General features: G+C 43.1%; 1 protein-coding gene across 2 annotated transcripts in view; it reads left to right on the top strand.

Moving 5' to 3' along the window:
* The window catches only part of MARCHF5 (membrane associated ring-CH-type finger 5), a 333,575-nt gene that overhangs the window by 215,732 nt on the left and 95,343 nt on the right, over positions 1-22,500 (top strand). For both annotated transcript variants that reach the window (XM_085892587.1, XM_085892592.1), the window contains exon 4: positions 11,460-11,643. In XM_085892587.1, the coding sequence (XP_085748713.1) occupies positions 11,460-11,643 (184 nt within the window). The remainder of the gene's footprint in view (positions 1-11,459; positions 11,644-22,500) is intronic.

The following is a 22,500-nucleotide window of genomic DNA, read 5'->3' as shown; positions in this document are numbered from 1 at the left end:
CAGAGAGGAAAAGTTAAGAAACAGAGTGCATTGAAAAGAGTGTAAAGACCACAAATTTCATTGCTGCAGAAACTTTAATGATGAGGGCTTTGGTGCCAAGCAGTCTCAAATGCTTGGGCAATGTCCACTTCGACCGCTGCGGCCTCTTACTTGTGGTTGAGAGCACATCCATTGCTGAGTTTGCATTAGAAGCATGTCTAGGGTAAATTGATTTGGACAGAAGCCAAGTTAGTGGTCTGATATCTGGTTTGATATGAGATTATTGATTTATCATCAATTTTTGGATGAAGGTGAACCACTCTTCTTATGAATGGGAATGGCATACATCACCTACCGTCATTATAGGGTACGCAATCCTACAAAAAAGGATTTTCAGATAAAAGTTTTGAAAGAGGAACAGCCATGGCAGTTGTACAGCTTTTAAGGACAAGTGCAATAATGTCATTGGGACCAATTGATATCTCCAAGTTGTCCAAGTACTTCTTGACCTTTGTTTCAAAAAGCTCACTTGCTCCAAAGAGTAGCCGGTAATGGGAAAGATATATTGAATGCAAGGGGCGGGGGGATTGGGATTCCAAGGCTTTTCAAAAAAGACGCTTCCTATGATTCTCAGCCAATGAGACCTTACATTCAATGTCAGCCGATTGGTGTTGGTGAGTTTGGCGCATTTTCTTGTACATCAGCAGACAAAATGTTTATGTACACTTCCAAATAAATTCTGCTGCTGCCACCATTATATCTTAACTTTGCATGCAAACTAAGAATACTCTAAGGAAGTGTGTGAGTGAAAATTGGGTATTTGGGTTAATTAAAACACCCCTTTTTAACATAATTAACAGCCTTATTTCATTATATCCTTTATCAGGCGATCCTTTGCTCAGCTCGTTCTCCCTCACAGGGGTCCTTAATTCACCATTTTTTTCGGCTTGCTCAATAATGCTTTGATTTGAAACAGGCTGCAAAGGTGTCTTGATGATAAAGCGCTCATGTGTTTTTTTTCTTTCCTCTTTCCTCACCGATATCATCGAATGTCTGATCATGATACCTACAAATCACTGTTTACAACGCTTTTGTGAGTGCTATAGTTTTCAAATTAGGAGCTTGGAGCATGATGTGATGCTCCATGATCTACTCTCACGGCCTAATTAAAGTATATCATCGAAATATAATTTCAGGTTTTGAGGATCGGATCAAGTGGACTAAATAACTGTTGAAATCTTGAGTGAAATCTGAAAATGTTAAGAAATTTTGGCCCAATCTCTCACTGATGTGTGCATCAGCGATGGGTAACAGTGATGAGTAGTTTAGGCTTCGCGAGCATTACAGATAAGAAACGCTGTAACTGCCGTGTGGTTTTCAGGTTGATGTGCACACTACAGAGGTACTACGGTCATCCTGTATAGTCTGACCTTTTCCGTGCATCCCGTGTGAATAACGCGCTGGACTTGGCAGGCCACATCAGGCAAGTTAGTTGTTTAATGTTGCACAATAGCATGTAAAAAGTGTTATGGGAGGTTATAATATTGCTATGCCTGGTGTTGGCTTAATGGGTAGAGTTGTGGGCTTGGGATCCTAGGATCCTGAATTCAAATCCTGCTCAGCTGTTGAATTTATACCAGGTGGGGTTGACTCTCCCTGTCATCCTTCTGAGGTCGGCAAAATGAGTGCCAACTTGCTGGTGTACTGTGTCGGAATGGCGACCCATCCAGGATTGTGCCCAATAGCCAAGGAGACTGCTAAGGCAGCACCAACGCTCTGCACAGAGTATGGTCCCAACGGATCGATGGATGGATCCAGCTTAGTCACCCCTTGTGTCGTTCTTCCCCTCACCCATGTCCCTTTACCCTGCTGTTGGTGCGTTTCCCAGTTTTCCTCTATGTTCTCTCTGTTGTGTTATGTTAGATTGTTCTGTTTTCTGTTCTGTTCTCTTGACTGTGTTGCATTCTAACTCTTGCATGAGCTCAACTTTGTATGCAGAAAAATAATCATCTTCCCCCCCTCCCCCCTCCCTTCCCAAATTACTCCTCACCCAGCCCCCTCCCATCTTTCCCTTGCTCTGTTTCATCCCTTCCTCTCCTTCGCCCCACCCCTCCCAGCTTCCCCTTCATCCCACCCTCTCCAAGGTTCCACCCCACATTGCTCTCTAAACTCTCTGCCTGTGACATCCAAGGCCACCTCCACTCTTGGCTTCCCGACTTTCTCCACTGCAATAGCCAACGCATTGCTCTCAACAGGATCTTCTCATTTCCTCTCCCTGTCAAGGCCAGAGTGCCCCAAGGCAGTGTATTCGGCCCAGTCCTGTTCATAACTCTTCATTAACAATGTTTCTTACTCTCTGGAAAATCCTCTATCATTTTGTTGACGTCTCCACTCTCTGCCATATCATCCTTAATCATTAAGATAGACAGGCAGTTGCCTCGATCCTCTCTGCTGATTGATAGAATCCTGAGCTGGTCCAACACTTGGAATGTCATTCAATCATGACATATCTCACTGTCTTTCTGGAAAGACTGTCTGGCATACCTTCCCATCTCCTCCTTTGCAAACAATCATCTTGAAGAAGTTCAGTCACTGAAATGTTTGAGCCTGACCATCAGCCATGATGTTTCTTGGGAAGACCACAATTCTAATTTAGCCTCCAAGGCCAGCCGCCAACCAGGTCTCCTCCGTAGTGCAAAGTTTTTGCTTGGCACATCTGAACCTTCATCTACTTCGAAGGCCTTCATCCTCAGTTTGATGGAGTACTGTTCTCCACTTCAGGCTGGCACCCCTGCCTCGCACCTTACTCAGCTTGTCACCGTGGCAATTAAATACTTCATAATCAATGGTATCTCGTGCAATGAAGCTGAATCTCTGGGCCTATTACCTTCATATCACAGACACGTCAGTGGTCTCTCTGTCTTCTCCTGCCTCCTTTTTGGTCTTGCCCCCTCTGCCTAGTCTGTGGTCTCCTCTTCCACCTCCCACCCACCACTCCCCATGCTTCTGCAGGGTGCACACTGTCTGCCAAACATGGTCTTGTGAAACTCCCTCCATCCAGGCTCACTGTAAGAAACCTCCACTAAGTCGTTCCGATCTTTTTTTCCCACCTGTGGATCCAACTTCCTCGATGTCATTCTTCCCTCCAAGGTTTCAAGACTGCTGTTCTCCACCATCTCAGGTCATCCCCCATCCACAGCCATGATCTTTTCTGAATCTCCTCAGGCCCACCTAATCCCTGGTTTCCCTGTTACCAGGTTTCTCTTGCTCCCCTCACCGTCCTCTTCACTTATTTTCTTCCATTTCTACTTCTTTCCCAGTTTTCCCTTCCATTTCTGTAATCGAGAGTTTGTGGCTGTGTCCAGGTTGTTCGCCCTCTGTTTCCTTCTCCCCCTGTTCTTATTCTTCCCCCATCCTTTATTCCTCCACGCCTTCCTCTCATTTGTCCCTCAACCATGCTGTGTGTGTACTTCCAACCCAACCTCTTTCTACCGTACTTTTCATTCTGTTATGCCCCAGTCCGTTCTGTGTTATTGCCCCTCCATGAGCCCCGACTCTTTATGTAGCAACAACAAAAAACACAGTCATTACTGTGCCATGTACAAATTTGGCCAAGTAGGGTCAACCCAGTGCATTAGTATGGAGTTAGTAATGGTGGGGAAGGGAGGGGGGGTGTGTTCTCAGGAGTCGGTTGGCATACACAACCCTCGAGCAACTTGACTTGTACTCAGAACTCTTGTACTCTCAATGGCGACTGAATTTATTTTGCAAGCTGATTATAATAATAATTATTAATAATAATTATTATCCATTGCTGTACAAAGATAAGCCAAAGGTTCTCAATGATATTCCACGTTTCTGTGCCATAATTGATGAAGGGGAAGGAGATGTTTGTGCATATTACATGAATGTTGTTGTTCACTCATGATTTACGATTCGGAAATTTGGTTGATTGAATTACTCACAGTTCTCCCTGATGTTTTTGATCGTTTTGTTGAAGAACCTGTGTAGTTTAGAAATATTGGTAATTTTTCTTTGAAGTTGAGGCTATGTCACAAATCTTTCAGTGATTGTTAGGTGGTGTATTCGTGCTCAGTGTGAAGGTCGTGCTTGTATGTACGAGCGGGCACTCCTGCCCTCCGGGCGGGAATACCTTTCTCAGCCCATCTTCGGTGTGTAATGTGCTGCGGAAGATTCTTGGAAATACACTTTTTGATTTTTGTCATTGTTGAAAGAAATTTCATTGATCACAACATATCATACTCCATACCATAATTTTTGAGAAGGTTCCATTATATCATGAAGAAGCTAAAGGGAAGATTATTTGTCCTAGCTGAGTACCCGCCCTACGGGCGATCTTGTTCCAAGCATGCAACACATTCTTCTGACACATACCTTTATTTGGGCGGTGTATAGGCAGCTGACAGCTCTGTATATGCAAAAAAATAACTCTGGTTACGTGTATTAAGCAAAAAAATACTGATTGCTTTTCTATTTATAATTCCAGCAGTGTGTGTGTGTGTGTGTGTGTGTGTGTGTGTGTGTGTGTGTGTGTGTGTGTGTGTGTGTGTGTGTGTGTGTGTGTGTGTGTGTGTGTGTGACCGCTGTTTCTCGACAACCACTGGTCCGATCTAATTGAAACTTGCCAGATATATTGCTGGGGACCTGAGGATGTGCCTTTTCAAGGTTTGATATTAATCGGACAAGTGGTTCCCAAGTTATGGCCATTTATTTACCAAACCAATGACAGGACACGTTGCTGCGTAGGCGTGGCCGATGTGGAAAGGGCACCATTTAGTTACCAATGACAGGACACGTTGCTGCGTAGGCGTGGCCGATGTGGAAAGGGCACCATTTAGTTACCAATGACAGGACACGTTGCTGCGTAGGCGTGGCCGATGGGGAAAGGGCACCATTTAGTTACCAATGACAGGACACGTTGCTGCGTAGGCGTGGCCGTTGGGGAAGAGATCCTCAGCCGCGTTCCCCATTACGGGTTACAATGTACGGACTTCCGGATAGTGATGACTTACTTTATTCTAATAATGTCTCGATTTCTGATGCGCATTTATAGATAAACCTAATGCCCCAATCCAGTTGTCGTTTACGAGAGCGTAGGAACGGCCTGTGTTGTTGTTTGAAAGTTTTTTTTTTTGTTTTTTTTGCACGTACCACCACGCACGTACGGAAACGTACGTACGGGCACGCGAGAGCGAAGGAACGGCCTGTGTGGTTGTTGTTTCTGACATGCGGTTTGAAAGTCTTTATTTTTTTATTTTTGCACGTACGGCCACGCACGTACGGGCACACATTAGTAATTCATAACACCTCACAGCACTGGAAAACGTGGGGACAGGAATACTGAACTGTAAATGGTGGAGACTTGTAATACCCTCCCCCTCCTGGAGGGGGCGCTACACAATACATATTATTACACACAAACAAACACAGGTCCCTGAATTATCGTGAAGGATCACCGGCTACCACCAAAGATGGCGCTATTTCCAATATGTGCTTGGTCCAAATTAGAAAAAGAAACGGATATACACATCTGCTCCATCATATCGATGGATAAAAAATTCAATATGGAACGAATTGTTCATTCGCCATGACTGTGTAATGTTTGTTGAGATGAAATGTTTCTTCGAAAAGGTGAATAATTAACAAGTTAACAAGCTATAATATTGTCGTTAGACTTTAAGTTGTTTGGAAAGATCACGAGAGTTCGAGAAATATCTGGTTACTTTCAGATATTGAACTATCTAGTAATTACGAATTGCTTGTCGAGGCAGGGTTTTATTTACATAGATGTTCTTGCTCTGAGTATATATATATATATATATATATATATATATATATATATATATATATATATATATATATATATATATATATATATATATATATATATATATATATATATATATATATATATATATTTAGAGTCTTGACATGTTATATATCTGGAAAGGCAGAGTGAGAGGGGAAGGGAATAAGAAAAGCCAGTCATGAATTAGTTGCTTTGCTTTGTACAATGATGTTCCATCATGTTTTGTGTATCGATTGTGCTTTATCTTTTAAACAAACGCAAGCTCGGATTGCACGCACCTACCAGTTGAATATCAGTCAATTGAAGAACTTTGTGTTTTGGGACAACTTGAAAGGAGCGTCGTAAGGAGATCCTATGTTCCACTCATCTGGGCACATCCATGCCTTTTATAGCAGTATCCAACCAACCATGCCTAACAAAGGATTGTTCGAACGTGATTCGTGGCAAGCATGTCCTGTTCAATCGCAGGTGCAACCATTACTGATTTAGCATACAAATTCTCAGTTGTGATTTTCTGGAAAGTGCACACAGGTATACAAGAAACACTCTTGCCACTGCACCAGAAGGGACATCTTGCAGTAATGAAGCACATTTGCTGCAGGAAGATGGGGCCACGTGCCATACATTCATAACGTCCTCTGCCTGGAAGAGATGGAATGGGCTGCAGTTTCTTCCCTGGGCATCACAGAGTCTTGACATGAATGAATTCGAACTCGTCTGGGAACATGGATTGGAAGCTGTGAAAAAGCCGACCTCTGTCAAGTAATACGCAAGTGCTGCAACAAAATGTGCTCCACATTTGGAGAAATCTGGAACAGACTGTCAAACAGAATGTCATTGATTCAATGTATTTGCTGGTACAAGTGCAGCGTGATGCCATTAGATCACGGATTGTTGAAATAAAATTTGTAACGAAGGGTGTTCATTTTTTCTGGCAGGACACTGAATATTGCTTCTGTTTCCACTTTCATTACATGGGGGGTTTTCTTGTCCTTTTTGTATTGTACACTAATGCTAAACTTTAGGGAACATCACCTGCCTCAAACTTGTACTGTAACTGAAAGAACAGTCAAGAAATGTGTGAAAACATCTCACTGGGTCCATGGCTCACTTTTCTAATGAGCAACTGTGGTAAGGTTAGCTCAGGCACACATCGGTCACACTGTTTTGAAATGTCTGTGGAGATCGTACAACGTTCTGTTCAGTTGCTTTGTGTTTTTCATGACTTGGTGCAGAATAGCTTGCTTGATTGTAAAGTTGTTGTTTTTTTTTTTTCTCTCTAAATTTTTATTGCCACTGGACTGCAGACCAATTATTTAGAGAACAATAAGGGAAAAGGGAGTAGATGAAAGAAATTCGGAGGGAAGGAAAGTACAGTACTTGGCTGGTTATGGGAAATAAGGTAAACGAGGATGGGAAGAGATATGGCTAAAGTCAGGGGAGGGATCAAATGAGGATGAGTAAAGGAAGGGGTGTGAATGGGACATGACTTGTGTGACTTGTTATATTAACCTGATCAGGAGCAACAGTCACTCAAACCCTCTGCAGACCCACTAGACCCTGACTTTTTTTTTTTAATTTGTGGACAAACTGGTACGTCATGGGTGATGAAGGTTGTGGTCATGTTTTATTGAAATTGTGTGTGTAGTTTCGGAGAAGAGAGCAAATACCTATTTTGGAGGGTCAAAAATCCCCCGCCTCCACCCCCCCCCCCCCCCCGCATAGACCCCTTTAATGAGCACATTTTGATGTAGTCGATACACTTTGGTACATCACGGGTGATAAAGGTTGTGGTCAAGTTTCATCGGAATTGTGTGTGCAGTTTCGGAGAAGAGAGCAGATAACTATTTGGGGGGGGGGGGGGTCAAACTTACCTCCCTCCCCTGTAGACCCATTTAATCAACACAGATTTTGATGCGGTCAATATACTTTGGTACATCACTGGTGATGAAGGTTATGGTCAAGTTTCATTGAAATTGTGTGTGTAGTTTCTAAAAAGAGAGCAAATATCTATTTTGGGGGGGGGGGGTCAAACACGACCCCTCCCCCAATATGCCTCCTTAATGAGCGTAGATTTTGATGCGGTCAATACACCTTCGTTAGGCATCAAATATAATATGAAGCTTTGGCCAAGTTTCATCAAAATTGTTGTTTGGTTCATGCGACAATGACTGAAGTGTTTACGGACTGACTGACTGATTGACTGACTCACTCACTCAAGCCACTCACCTATGGACACTGCTCAATCGCATAAGGTCACCGGACTAAAGTCTAGGTGAGCTAAAAATGCCAAAAAGTTGTCCGTGCCGGCGCGGGATTCTATACAGGGTCGGGGTGAAAAAATCTAAACAGGCAAAAATGCAAATGGCGCTTTTTGTCATCGAGCCCTCAAGCTCGGAATAGTATTTTGCATGCAAAACGAACAGATGGCTCTTTTTCTAATTTTGACCCCTTTTACCCTGCCCACAGCTTATGAGAACGTGCTAATTGTTTATCAGATGTCATTGCAGGAGGGATGCTCACTTTTACCTTTTTTTATAGATTAGGAGGGGGTGGGGTGAGAATCATAGACAGAACTGAGGCTTTAGTATGTTCCTGTGCTTGTGGAAAGTTTAATTATCATTCATTGTGTACATCAATGTTTAGAGTAACATTGTCTGCTGCATGGCCCACTTGGGGGAACTGGCTTGCTCCAAATTAGAGCTCAGATCGGGAAAGGATGTTTCTTATGTTGTTCCTTCCCCTCTGAAACTGGATCAGGGCCGGGCCTGCCATCTAAATGGCGGCCCCATAAGAAATGGCAACTCCACGGGGCCAGCGATTGGCTCTCCAGTTGGCCCCGACACCTAACTTTGTAATTGGTGAAGGGCAGCGGCTCTGTAAGCCAAGCCCCCATTGGCCAAGGGAACGCACGCACTTTGGCACCCCTTGCAAACGCTCAAACCTTCATTCCTTTTTTTGCATCACAATCTTTCCTGGGAGTTTCCTGAATCCAACGTCGTTGGTTTAATTGAAATATGTGAATCCGTTCTCAAGTTATAGCGCGACAGACAGACAGACAGACACAGCTCCTTTTGTAATATAGATTCTTCACCATTGAGTGACAGGGATAAAACTGATATATAATAGCACAACAGCTCAAAACGTTGTGGACAGATTCGGACAAAGCTTGGTGGGCAGGTTGGGTGTGGGACAAGGACAAATTGATTCGATTTTGAGAAGGATCTGGATCCGGATCCTGATCCGAGTTTTTTTTTGTGATTCTTCACCATTGATTGGGCTAAAATGATATATATATAGCATGTATATAGCATGTATGTATAGATAGTGTTCCGGATTTCAGAATCTGATCCGACGAATGCATACAAACATCTGGGTCCTCTGACAGTTATTTCCCTAAATGCATGTCCAGGATAGACCCATTCCCAAGTCTGGTGGGATTCTAACTTTGACACGTTGAAAAGGGTAAAGAATAGATTCCCTCTCTTATGGAAAGCTCCTTTTTTCTCTTTACGACAGATACATGCACGTGAGATAGCCGTTAGCCCAACGGAGGCGCGACACCCACCTTTTTCCATCGACGTTTGACATCCCGTTCAGCAGCTCTATGGACGCTAACTGGCTCTTTTTCGTATTGGGCTGAACATTGAGGTGATGATTGTTGTTGACGTTTTATGAGCGCTTCACCTTTTCGCTCGGTAATTCTGGCAAATGGCTGCTTTCTGCCGTTCGTCCAGCACCACAAACATGGCATCGTAGGCCAGGGATGATCGCAGGACGGGCGGGTTGTCAGGTGCAACGATGCGCAAATGGGCGGGGTGGATTTGGCTGGAGTCTGCTTGAGGCTCCACCCAGACGGGTCCCCTATAAAGAGGGCGAGAGAACCATTTTTTTCCAGTCAGTTGGCGACAATTGGTTGCGGTTCTGACAGCTTTGATAGTGTTTCAGTCATTTCCAGTCAGACAGCTGCTTCATTCAGTTCCAGTCAGACGGTCATTTCGTCAGTTTCAGTCAAACAGTCGTTTCGTCAGTTCCAGTCAGACGGCTGTTTCATTCAGTTCCAGTCAGAGGGTCATTTCGTCAGTTCTAGTCAGAGGATCATTTCGTCAGTTCCAGTCAGACAGCTGTTTCAGTCAGTCCCAGTCAGACGGCTGCTTCATTCAGTTCCAGTCAGACGGTCATTTCGTCAGTTCCAGTCTAACGGCTGTTTCAGTCAGTCCCAGTCAGACGGCTGCTTCATTCAGTTCCAGTCAGACAGCTGTTTCAGTCAGTCCCAGTCAGACGGCTGCTTCATTCAGTTCCAGTCAGACGATCATTTCATCGGTTCCAGTCAGATGGTTGGTGAGCTGGCGACAGTTGTTGACGGCCTTGCAGCCTTTCAGTTTGTCACAGCTCCTAACAGCTGTCCATCGGTTGTGGCTCTTGACGGTGGGTGACGCTTTGACTGTTTATGCTGGTTCTGCTGAAGACCTGCTCTTAGCGTACCTGATTCTTGGGGGTGACGTCGACTGGCGTCCAAACCTGTTTGCGAGTGGGTGCACGGCAAGGCTGGAGGCTGGCAACGGACAAGTCACGATCACGCATTTCAGGATGTTTCATTTGATGGATGACGACTTCTATTTGGTGAGCGAGACTGGATTTCTCTTCACCCCTGAATGATCTGCTGGTACCCTTGTCTCGTGTTTAATTGTTAAGTAAGGCATAGTGATAAGCATCTGCTCTTTGTCTCTTTTTCTATCAGTGCCTGATTAATTATTTATTTGCTTGAGATGATTTTGATTGATTCGAATTAACTTATTTTTACCATAAGGAAGTAAAAAGTTATTTTTATTTATTTTTTCCTCATTAATAAATTCCTTTGTTGACGTTCCAACCTGTCCGTGCTTGTCCTTTCCTTCCATTGATCCAACATTGTCCGAACCTAGATAAACTGAGAGGTAATTACCAAACAAATTGACCTGTAATAGTCGGCACGCCCCAGCGGTTAATCGCTCGGCCGCCCTAATTTAGATCCAATCAAGATAAGATTGGTGCTTTGTCGAGGGCACGCTCCCCATTCAGGAAGCCACGTGACCTCTAGTTAAACAGCAAAATTAGACGATGGACACTGGAACTCGTGGTTAACTGATTGGCGTTTGTGGTTCTAAAGCAACCTACCGTATCACAAAGTTAATTCTGAGCGGTGGCCCCAGGTCTGGCTCTTCCGAGGACAAACTGGGATTAACCCCCTCATAATGCACTCGGTACCCATGGCTGTAACAATATGTGTGTGTGTGTGTGTGTGTATATATATATATATATATATATATATATATATATATATATATATATATATATATATATATATATATATATATATATATATATATACATATACAAACAAAAAGATCAACACTATCAGCATTTCACAAGTATGGACTGTCAGTGAAGCCGTCAGTCAGTCTGTGAAGATGATATGCCGATTAATCAAGTCCCGTTTGAATGCTAATTCCCCACCACCCTTAAGCGATCAGGCCAAAAAATGATATGTAGCATGATATTTCAAAAATGTATTGGGCTCGATATGTACAACTGGATCAGACATTGAGTGATGGAAGTATGCGCTCTATGGAGTGCCCTTCTACTTTTAATTGTTTCCGTGTACACACAGGTGTTGGGCCACAAAGAAGGCTTGGAGATGATGGAGCAAGCTGACCCATTGTTCCTCTTAATTGGCCTTCCCACCATCCCCATCATTCTCATCCTGGGCAAAATGATCCGATGGGAGGATTACGTGTTGCGTGTTTGGCGCAAGTACTCTAGCAAGTTATACATCCTCAACTACATCTTCCCAGGTGTGGTTACGATGCTTTTTGGCAATTTGTTTGTCCAAATATGTGAGTAAATGTATTTTATGCCTCTGCAGCCGAAGGTGTCAGAAGCATTGTTTTGGGGTTCTCCGTTGGGCTGTGCGTCCTTCCGTGTGTGCGTGTCCATCTGTGCTTGCGTGCGTATCAGATTTTAGGTCCCGTGATGACTTCCGAACCGTTGAAGGAACTTTGACCAAACTTGGTACAATTATTTGCCTTGATTCAAAGATGAACTGATTAGATCTTGGTTTAAAAGGTCAAAGACATGCGGTCAATTGCCCTTTAATTGAATATTTTTGTTACTACAAATACTTGTGAAACACTGAAGAGATTTCAACCATACTTGACACATGTATGGGCTGCAATACAAAGATCAAGGAATTACATCTTGGATTCCAAAGATCAAAGGACATGTGCCCTTCAACTGAAAACAATTTTGTTACTGCAATAAATTGGCAATCACAGAAGAGATTTCAACCAAACTTGGCACAAGTATGGACTGTAATACAAAGATGAACTGATTCAATTTTAGATTCAACAGGTCAAAGGTCATTTGCTCTTTGAAAATTATCTTGCAGGTCGTAACTCAAGTTGGAAGCATCGAATGATGTCTCTCTTCTACTTATCTCTCTTTTCTTTTTCACGTTCTCTCTCGGGTGACCTTTAATTGGGATCAAACGTAACAGTGGGTTGACATCTAACGTGGGTGGAGGCATATCCATTGACACATTTGCATCAAATTCTACTTTGTAGTTGTTGGTTTTTTTGTATTGCATACAGGTATTGAGCTGATGAAAAAGCATAACAAGGGACAATGGATCCAAAGACAAAATGAGGCAAAGGGAATGCAGTGGGACAACAACAGACATGCATCTCACCACAAGGAGGGGAATTTCTGAAGAAGGGTTGGATAAGGGTTTCAGTGGGTGTAGTAAAGTTCAGTTGTGGAAATGGGAGAGACTATGAGATAGGGGGTGGGCAGCAGACTTAAAATGCTGTTGGGAAGAGCTTGAGATGGCGGACTCAGCAAGGCAGTTTCACAAGCGAGAAAAGAGGTGTGTGAAAGAATGGAGGTGTTTGTTGAGTTTAAACTCGAGAGAATATGAAGGAAAGGGTTTTTTGGCAGAATGTGTGAAACCTGGAAGGGCAGGGGTTGGGCGGGGAGGTGATGGGGCAGAAGGAGCAGTCTAGAAGCCGGTTTAAAAAACGGCTCGACTGCCTACCTGTCTACGATGAGCAGTAATCAGACCTTGAGACTCAGATTCATGATGCAATATTCAAATGTCATGGAGGTCAGTAGAATCCAGGGAACCAAGGGGGACAAGATGGAAATCAGCAGCACCAGCCTAAAGAGGGGAGCCACCTCTCTTTTGGGGTGTGTGGCATGTAGTTTTATTTAGTTGTTTGTTTGTGGGTCTGTCCATTGTTAGTCTCGTGACATTTTTATGCATTTTTTAAATTGAAACTATTTTTACTCACAACAACGTCTTACATTATTTACTCTCTTGAATAATACGAAGTAACATGTCATCTCAGGAAAATGTACTTTACTCGTCATGAAAACATCCGGCGCATTGGAGAAAAATACCTAAACACACCGTTATGCCTTGTGCCAAAGAAAAGGCACAATTTGGATCCAGATAGATGTTCAGCAAACCCCACTCCATTCCTGTTTTATTCAGAGCTCAATACACGACTCACCAAAGTTCGGTTCCTGTTGTACGCAAACAAACCGATTTTGGATTATCTTTGATTAACTGTTGGAAAGTTCAACAATTCTACTTACAAATCTCTTCGTCTTGTATCATTCGTCTCATCACAATTTGTTCGCAACACTGAACTGCGTGCGTTCTCATACCCTTGATGGCCACACTCTTAAGAAGAATGGCCCAGATATAAAAAACTTTTTTTTTTTTAACATTTAATGCATCAGAATAATCATACAAAAAAGGTTAAGAAGCTTATAGTGAGTGATTGCCTCCAGGTGTGAATTTAAACAACAGTGCAGGAATGCAGCTGGTTAATTAACGTGTCATTTTGATTAATTATCTGAGAAAAAACAGCATTGTGACCGTCTTTGGTGAAAAATATGGAACATTAATTTTGCCAACAGTCTTTTTTTTTTTTACACTTCTTTTGAAGCATCTCACAAAGTCTCTTTCATATGAACGGTCTGTTCAACTGACTTATTTACCAATTCCCATTGTCTATGTGCACAATACTTCTCCAACTTTGTACCTGATGGTACTTCAAAGTTTCACTTTGCATGCAAGACATGCCAAACTCATTTTTAAATATTTGTACACATCACATTATGTGAGGAGCCTGTGGTGTAGTGGGTAAAGCCTTGTTGCATTGCCCTCACTTGTGTGGGTTTGATTCCTATGACTGATCAACATAAATTTCTGAACTATTTAACAGATTGGCAATTTGTCCAGGATTGGTTCTTGGCCAAAGTTCCTGACTTCTGCTGAATGCCCGTGAAGCTCTCTCAAGTGGACGGGCCTCCATCACCAACCACCACGTACATAATTTGCTCGGAACAAAATTATAACTTGTTTGAAAACAACCCAGACCTGACGCTTCATGCAGAGCATTTAATTTCCCTGATGTTTCACAAACGCATCCATCGTGTGCATGATTCTTGTTGGGGTTCACACACTCGGGCCTCAAAGAAACAAAATTCGATCATCCAGTCTTATTCCAGGGTACGATTGCTTGAATAGATTGCACAATTAATGGTTGCACACAAAATGTGTCGCCGTGGTTTATGTCAAGGGTCCTTTCACTTTTGCGACTGAACTTAGCTGATTTGGGTCAACTTGGGTCAACTTGGCTGATTTCACTGCACTCGTTAAATTTATAGAATCATTTGAGTTCTCTTACAAGGAACTTTGACGTAGGAGGAGGCCATTAGGTCCATCAAAGCCTGTGCTGTTATTACCAACTTATGATTGTTTATCCTTACTCTATATCCTTTTAAATGCTGAGCGTCAAATAAGGAAGCAGCACATACCATTTTTAGTCTTTGGTATGACTCGGACGGGGTTCGAACCGCTGATCGCCCAGACCGTTACGCCACTGAGACTGGTTTTCACAAGGATATTAACTGTTTCTTCATCAGTCTGTTTGCTCATCTGCTGAGCTTGTGTTTTTTGTTTTTTTTTTTCTCAGGCAACACATCCACATCATGTCTGCTGCTTGTTTAGTTACAACTGCTTTTATTTTTCTTGGTGACTTGGGTATTGATATTACTGCTAGGTTTGGCATGCCAAGTGCTGCAGGAAAAAATGATATTCTCTGCTTGTTGTAGGCCATTTGCATTTCAGCTTCTCTTGACTGTTATTTTGGCAACCTAGTTACATTCCTTCTTGTAATTTTCTGGGCTTCAATCTTTTGCTCTTTCATCTAAATATTGTTTGTTCACATTATTTTATCAGTATCATTTGTTCACATTCTGACATGCCTTCCTTTCATTTCCATGCTTACCATTTTCCTTGCAGGCCTTTATATGAGTACCTCTTTGATCTAATCTTGGGCATTTTCATTTTCGGTTTAAGTCCGCTGTGATCAAACATATTTACCATTGATAATGTTGTCAGAACACATCTTTTATAATTCATCACTACAATAATATAAAGATAATTCTGGTGTATATTCATGGAATCTTATAAATAATTTCAAGTGTTTGTTTGTGTGTGTATTTGTTTTTGTGTTTGTTATTCTTTCACGACCAAACCATAGTACCTGAGGGCCCCAAATTTTGGGTGTTGGGACATCAGAATCTGGGCAAGGTTTTAAGCTTCCGCACATTGGCTGTGAATGCCGTTTTGAGGCCACTAAAGGTTACTATAAGGCACATATTAGGATGTGGGGTCAGGCAGTGCTGCTACCGGCACACAGGGAAAAGATAACCACCATGAGGCTAATAACTCCATCACTTTCCATGTACATTGTCATGTTGTGAAACCACTGCCGGGTCAAGCTCACCTGGCCGAGCAGCATAGGCGGGTAACCCCCCCCCCACCCACCACCCACTGAGAATAACTCGAAAAATAGCAAGTTTAAATCTGCTGTCAGTTGATATAATTTGCACGTAGTAGCAAGGAATACTCTTTCACTGTGCTGTCTCCAGTCGATGCTGAATGTGCACATTCGTTTTTTTCTATACTTCCTTGAAATTCGTTTTTTCGTCATTCCATTCATTTAAACAAAGATTATATCTGTCAGCCCATTCATCCTCTCTCTCTCTCTCTCTCTCTCTCTCTCTCTCTCTCTCTCTCTCTCTCTCTCTCTCTCTCTCTCTCTCTCTCTCTCTCTCTCTCTCTCTCTCTCTCTCTCTCTCTCTCTCTCTCTCACTGTCTCACTCTCTCTCACTCTCTCACTCTCTCTCACTCTCTCACTCTCTCTCACTCTCACTCTCACTCTCTCTTACTCTCTCTCTCACTCTCTCTCACTCATCCCAACTCTCTCTCTCTCTCTCTCTCTCTCTCTCTCTCTCTCTCTCTCTCTCTCTCTCTCTCTCTCTTTCTCTCCCTCTCTCTCTCTCTCTCTCTCTCTCTCTCTCTCTCTGTCTCTCTCACTCTCACTCTCACTCTCACTCTCTCTCAATCTCTCTCAATCTCTCTCTCTCTCTCTCTCTCTCTCTCTCTCTCTCTCTCTCTCTCTCTCTCTCTCTCTCTGTCTCTCTCTCTGTCTCTGTCTCTGTCTCTGTCTCTGTCTCTGTCTCTGTCTCTGTCTCTCCATCGATAAACTTTTAAGCACTCATCCCAACTCTCTCTTCCTCATATGAGGTGATTTCATTTGTCACCATGCAACTTGGCTCGGTGTTGGTTGGTACCTCTCTAACCAGCCATGGCACTGCAGCAAAGGACTTCTGTGACTCCATGGGACTGATTCAATCTGTAAATTTTCCAAACCGGATTTCTCCCAATGACAAATCCTCCCTTCGGGATTTGGTGATCACGAGCTTTCCCACAAATGTCTCTTGCTCTTCCTGTGCTCCAATTGGTTCTTCTGATCATGTGCTTATGAAAGCCAACATCTCTCGAGCTTTTTTTTTGCAGTCTGGCATTTCACTCAGGCAGATTGGCAGGGACTGCAAGCAGCCATCTCTCTTCAGGACTGGTCTCCCATATCTACTGCCCCTGATGTTAACTCGGCCTGGGAATTTTTCCACAGAATCCATCTCTCTCACTCTCTCTCTCATGCACAGATTAATCCCATCTCATCTTCAATTGTCCTCCCCTTCTTCCCACCCATTGGACACTGAATCATCTGGTGAGGCAGTTGCTCTGAAACAACTTGCTTTCTCTTCCTGGAAGGCAAATCTGACCAAAGGCAATCTCAGTGGATTCCAAAAAGCCCAAAACAAGTATGTGTACATTCTCAGGAAAGCCAGAAAACAACATCTGTGCAACCTCAAGAATATACTTTCAAACTTGTCTCCCTTCTCTAAAACCTGGTGGTGCCTTGTATGAAAGTTCGCCTTGTTAAGATCTTGTTTCAAACACAAAAAGGAGCAAAAACTGATCACCTCAACTACAAACCAACGAGTTCACGTCCAATCATCAGCAAGATCATGGAATCTATCATACCGTAGCAGTTGATATGAAATCCTTCCTTTTCTCCAACAACCTCATCTCAGATCAACAATTTCGATTCAGACCAGGTCACTCCACCTTGGACATTCTGCTTCTATGCTTCCAACAATGGATGGAGTCCCTCAATGTCAGACATGAGATCAGGGCCATCTCTCTAGACATATTTCTTGCTTTTGATACCGTCTCGCATCTTGCCTTGCCCTCAAAAACTATCTGCCGATGACATCCAAGGCCAAGTCCACTCTTGGATTACTGACGTCCTCTACTCTCGTCACCAACATGTGGCTCTCAATGGAATCGTTTTATCTCCTCTCTCTGTCAAGGCTGGTGTACCGCAAGGCAATGTTCTCGGCCCAGTCCTATTCCTAATCTTCGTCAATGATCTTTCTGACTCTCTGGAAAATCCTGTTTATCTATTTGCTGATGACTCCATCCTGTGCCATGCTAATGACCCCACCTTCTTAGCAATCCTCTTGAGGATGTTCAGTCATTCAAACTCTTGGGTCTCACTATCAGCAATGATCTTTCTTGGACAAAACACATTTCAAAATTGGCCGCCAAAGCCAGCCGCCTACTTGGCTTCCTTTGTCATGCAAAGTTCTTACTTGGTACACCTGAACTCCTAACCACCTTCAAGACCTTCATCTTCAGCTTGATGGAGTACTGCTCTCACCTCTGGGCTCATGCTCTTGCCTCATCTATTGCTCATCTTAACACTGTAGAAACCAAGGCCTTCAAGATCATTGGAATCTCATGCGCTGAAGCTGAGTCTATGGGTCTGTCACTTTGCTATCGCAGACAAGTTGGTAGTCTCTCTGTCTTCCACCGCCTCCTTTCTGGTTTCGCATCCTCTGCAGCAAGGAAAGAGGCGAGGCTTCTCTCTCACCACCCCTCCCCCCACTCAGGTTTCTGCAGGGCACACACAGTCCACCATCAACTCCCTTGTGGTGAAACTACCTAAAACCAGGGTCACTGCTCACCTCCACTCACTTGTTCCTCTTTTTTCCCCGGCTGTGTAACAAACTTCCACATCCTCGTCAATCTCATTCATCATTTTTACCTCAAGGTCTTCAAGCCAGCTCTTCACCACCATCTCAGATCGTTCCCAAACCTTAACCATGACCTTTTCTACCCTCATCATATGTATATATATATATATATATATATATATATATATATATATATATATATATATATATATATATATATATATATATATATATATATATATATACATACATACATATACACATATGAAAAAACGAAGACCCACGCCCCACTCTTGCCCTCCTTACCTGTGAATGGAGGGAATAACCAATCAGCTCTCACGTAATCAATTAAACCCAGGTGGCTCGGATTACATAAATAAATCGACTCCTCCCATGCTCTTCTAGCCGAAGAAGCTGCATAAAGCATCTATGAAAGGCTACTCAAGGTAAGCCCTTTGCTGTTTCAACCCCTTCCCAGAGTTCGTCCACAGCTGTAAAGACGTTCACACATCATACACACATGAGAATCTCAATGCTCCTCACACCCTCAGCTGCCGGACCAGTTTAATCCCTTGTTGGTGAATCATCAGCGACAGCGCAGACAGAAATGCTTACCAATGAGGCTCCAAGCATGTACCACGTGTAAACGTCAAAAGCAGTCAACATGTACATGAAAAAAGAAAGACCCATCCACATCTCTCACCTGTGAATGGAGGGAATAACCAATTAGCTCTCACCTAATCAACCAAACCCAAGTGGCTTGGATTAAATAAATAATTCGACTCCTCCCATGCTCATCTAGCCAAAGAAGCTGCATAAAGCAACCATGAAAGGCCACCAAATATAACGCCTTGCCGTTTCAAAGTTGAAAGTGGTGGACACCTGCTTGTCATGCTTTGGGTGCTATCAGTCTGTCCATCCGTCCGGAGTATCCACTTTACAGAAACGGCGAGATGTAAACCTCCTCACAAAACAGGAATGGGATAGACACGAAAAAGGAATGGGATAGACACGATGAGACCAACCGACTCTGTCATACCACGCTTCTACAGGTTACCGAAAATCCACAAGGTTGATGTCCCACTACGAACCATCATGGCCCTTCGATGGGCACCCATCTACAATCTTGCTTATTGTCTGTTATGTCGACTTAAACACTTAACAACCCATTCACCACATAATGTAAAGAACACTGAAGACTTTATTGACTGGATCAGAAATGTCCACCTCGAGAGTGACAAAACTATGGTCTCATTCAACGTCGTTTCCTTATTTACATCCATATCCATCAAATTGGCAACACAGACCATAGAACTGCACATCAACAATGACCAAAAGCTAGCCAGCAACAGCCACCTCAGCTCTGGTCATCTCATGTCACTCATTCAACTTTGCCTCAAATCGACGTACTTTGTATTTGACAGCACCATATACCATCAACATCAAGGAACCCCGATGGCTTATCGCCATCTCGGGGCTCATCGCCAAACTAGTGATGCAACGCTTTGAAGAACTTACACTACACGGTGAGCATTCTCGAAGGTTGTGGCTGCGATAAGTTGATGACACATTCGTGATCATGAAGAAGGCAGATGTTGACCTGTTTCCTTGTGAAGATCAATTCAACATGGTGAGCAATACAGTTCACGTTTGAGGTAGAACAAGCTGGATCTCTGCCATTCCTGGACGTACATCTCTCCAGGGACAAACGGCAAGTTGCACTCAAGCGGTGTACCATAAACCCACCCACACAGACAAAGTTTTGGACGAACGAAGTGGCCATCCCACCTGTCACAAGAGAAGTTGTGTTTGCAACTCAGTTGACCGTGCAAAAACACAATGCAGTGACTGAACAATGCCGGATGGAGATACTGCATGTCACTAAACTACTGCGATAAAACCACGACCCTAATTCATTCATCAAATCTTGTCACCGGAAACCCAACCATAACAGCAGCAATCCGACCACACCAACACACACGCAATCAATTACAACGTCAACACAAACGGCAGTCATTCAATTGCAAGGAAGCCTTGTGATTGGCTAGGACTTGGACCAATCCACGATGTGAACTGTCTTAAACGGAACTTAACGGCGTTACCACCACAGCACTCTCAACGCCTCGAAGGAAGAAAACTAGTTTGTTCTTGAAACGTCAGGCTTTCAATAAAGAATTTAAATTTGAATTATTTTATTGCTCAGCGTGCAACTTCTCTCTCTCTCTCTCTCTTTCTTTCTCTCTCTCTCTCTCTCTCTGTTTCTCTCTCTCTCTCTCTCTCTCTCTCTCTCTCTCTCTCTCTCTCTCTCTCTCTCTCTGTCTCTGTCTCTCTCTCTCTGTCTCTGTCTCTCTGTCTCTCTGTCTCTCTCTCTCTCTCTCTCTCTCTCTCTCTCTCTCTCTCTCTCTCTCTCTCTCTCTCTCTCTCTCTCTCTCTCTGCCTCTCTCTGCCTCTCTCTGCCTCTCTCTGCCTCTCTCTGCCTCTCTCTGCCTCTCTCTCTCTCTCTCTCTCTCTCTCTCTCTCTCTCTCTCTCTCTCTCTCTCTCTCTCTCTCTCTCTCTCTCTCTCTCTCTCTCTCTCTCTCTCTCTCTCTCTCTCTCTCTCTCTCTCTCTCTCTACACACACACACACACACACACACACACACACACACACACACACACACACACACACACACACACACACACACACACACACACTTTACCATCTGCTTGACGAACACACAACCTTTAATTATTTATTTATTTACACTTTATCATCTCCACTACCAATACAAAACATTGAATTATTTATTTTTATACACTACCATCATTGCTACTGACTTAATACCACCTGGATTACTTTATTTATATACCTTTTACCATTCTACTACCCACCTAAAACCTTGAATTATTTAATTGTTTATATACAATTTACCATCTCCACTATGCACATTGGGTTGTTGTCCCCACGCTTTAAAAAATAATTGGGGGGATATTGTAATCGGCTCTGTCTGTCTGTCCCTCCGCCTGTCTGTCCGTCATGCTATCTCCTCCCTAACGGTTGTGCAGAAATTCACCAAACTTGTGAGTTATGATCACCACATGGCACGAAGATGTGAGAGCAGTATCATTTTTATCCCCACCCCCTGGTTTCCTGGGGCAAGGTCAAAAGGTCAAAAGGTCATATACCAAAACATGCAATTATGGGTGCATTTTCAACATTTTTAAATGAAACTTTGTATATGCAATCAACATTGGGGGACGTATGAAATATGTAACCCTTTTTTAGAATTTGACCCCCAGTTCATGCATTGTGATTTACAATGGGTTGCCATCGACTTTGCTCGAGTTTAGTTATTTAAACGTAAAATTTATATGTACTATTTTAAAAGTGCTATTAGGGGCTGTGTTCTCGATGAGGACTTGCGTTCATGCGTTGTTTGTCCATGCGATGAGAGTGCTGCCAAGGCTTTTCAGAATCTGATTCCCTCTTCCGCCGACGCCCTAACCCTTTGCTCTTTTACTTACCCCCAAGCTTGATATCATCAGGAAATTTTGAAAAATCTACTCGTGACTCTGCTACCAAAATGATCGTAGCAGTTTTTTTGGTCCATTGAAGAATTAATGCCAGAAACAACAGCTTGTCATTGCTTCTCACAGCAGTTGGCATACCTCAGTAAATGTACTGTTTATTTCTTCCATTCTTTTTACATATTGGTGTTGTAATATTTCCTCTTCGTTCCTCTGTTATCCATCCTGACTCCAGCGAGCTATTAAAGATATCGGTGAATAGCCCAGTTATCTGCTCTGCTTCCTCCATTAACACACTCGGATGCATATTATTTGACCCAGTTGGTTTATCTTCTCTTCGCTTTCCATGCTATGTTATTATTTCTTCCTCTCACACCAGAAACGTATCTAACAGTCCTTCCTCACCTCCAAGATAGATCATTTCTGCTGCTGCTGCTGCTGCTACATCCCTTATCTGATGCTGTGTAAATGGTGAAGCAAAGTAACTGTTTAATGGGCCTGCCATCTCAGGGTCCTCGCTCACCAATCTACCTGACTCTGCTATCTTTCAGCATGCCTACATCTGTCTTTACCTCCTCTTTTTTGCTTATAATCACTACAACGGTCCTGCTCTTGCATTTACTATTCCTGGACATTTCCCTTTCATATGCTGTTTTCACTTTTCTCAGCGGTTATTTCCGAGCTTCAGTTTTTTTTCTCCCATGCTAATAGGTAGCAATCTTCCTTCTCTTCAGTTGATTTA

This window comes from Eptatretus burgeri, chromosome 1, assembly GCF_056783735.1.
Source record: "Eptatretus burgeri isolate ZD-2024b chromosome 1, Ebu_testis_v1, whole genome shotgun sequence".
NCBI classification, from domain to species: Eukaryota; Metazoa; Chordata; class Myxini; order Myxiniformes; family Myxinidae; genus Eptatretus; species Eptatretus burgeri.
The sequence above is the reverse complement of the archived record's forward strand: the minus strand, read 5'-3'. Positions and strand labels throughout refer to the sequence as shown.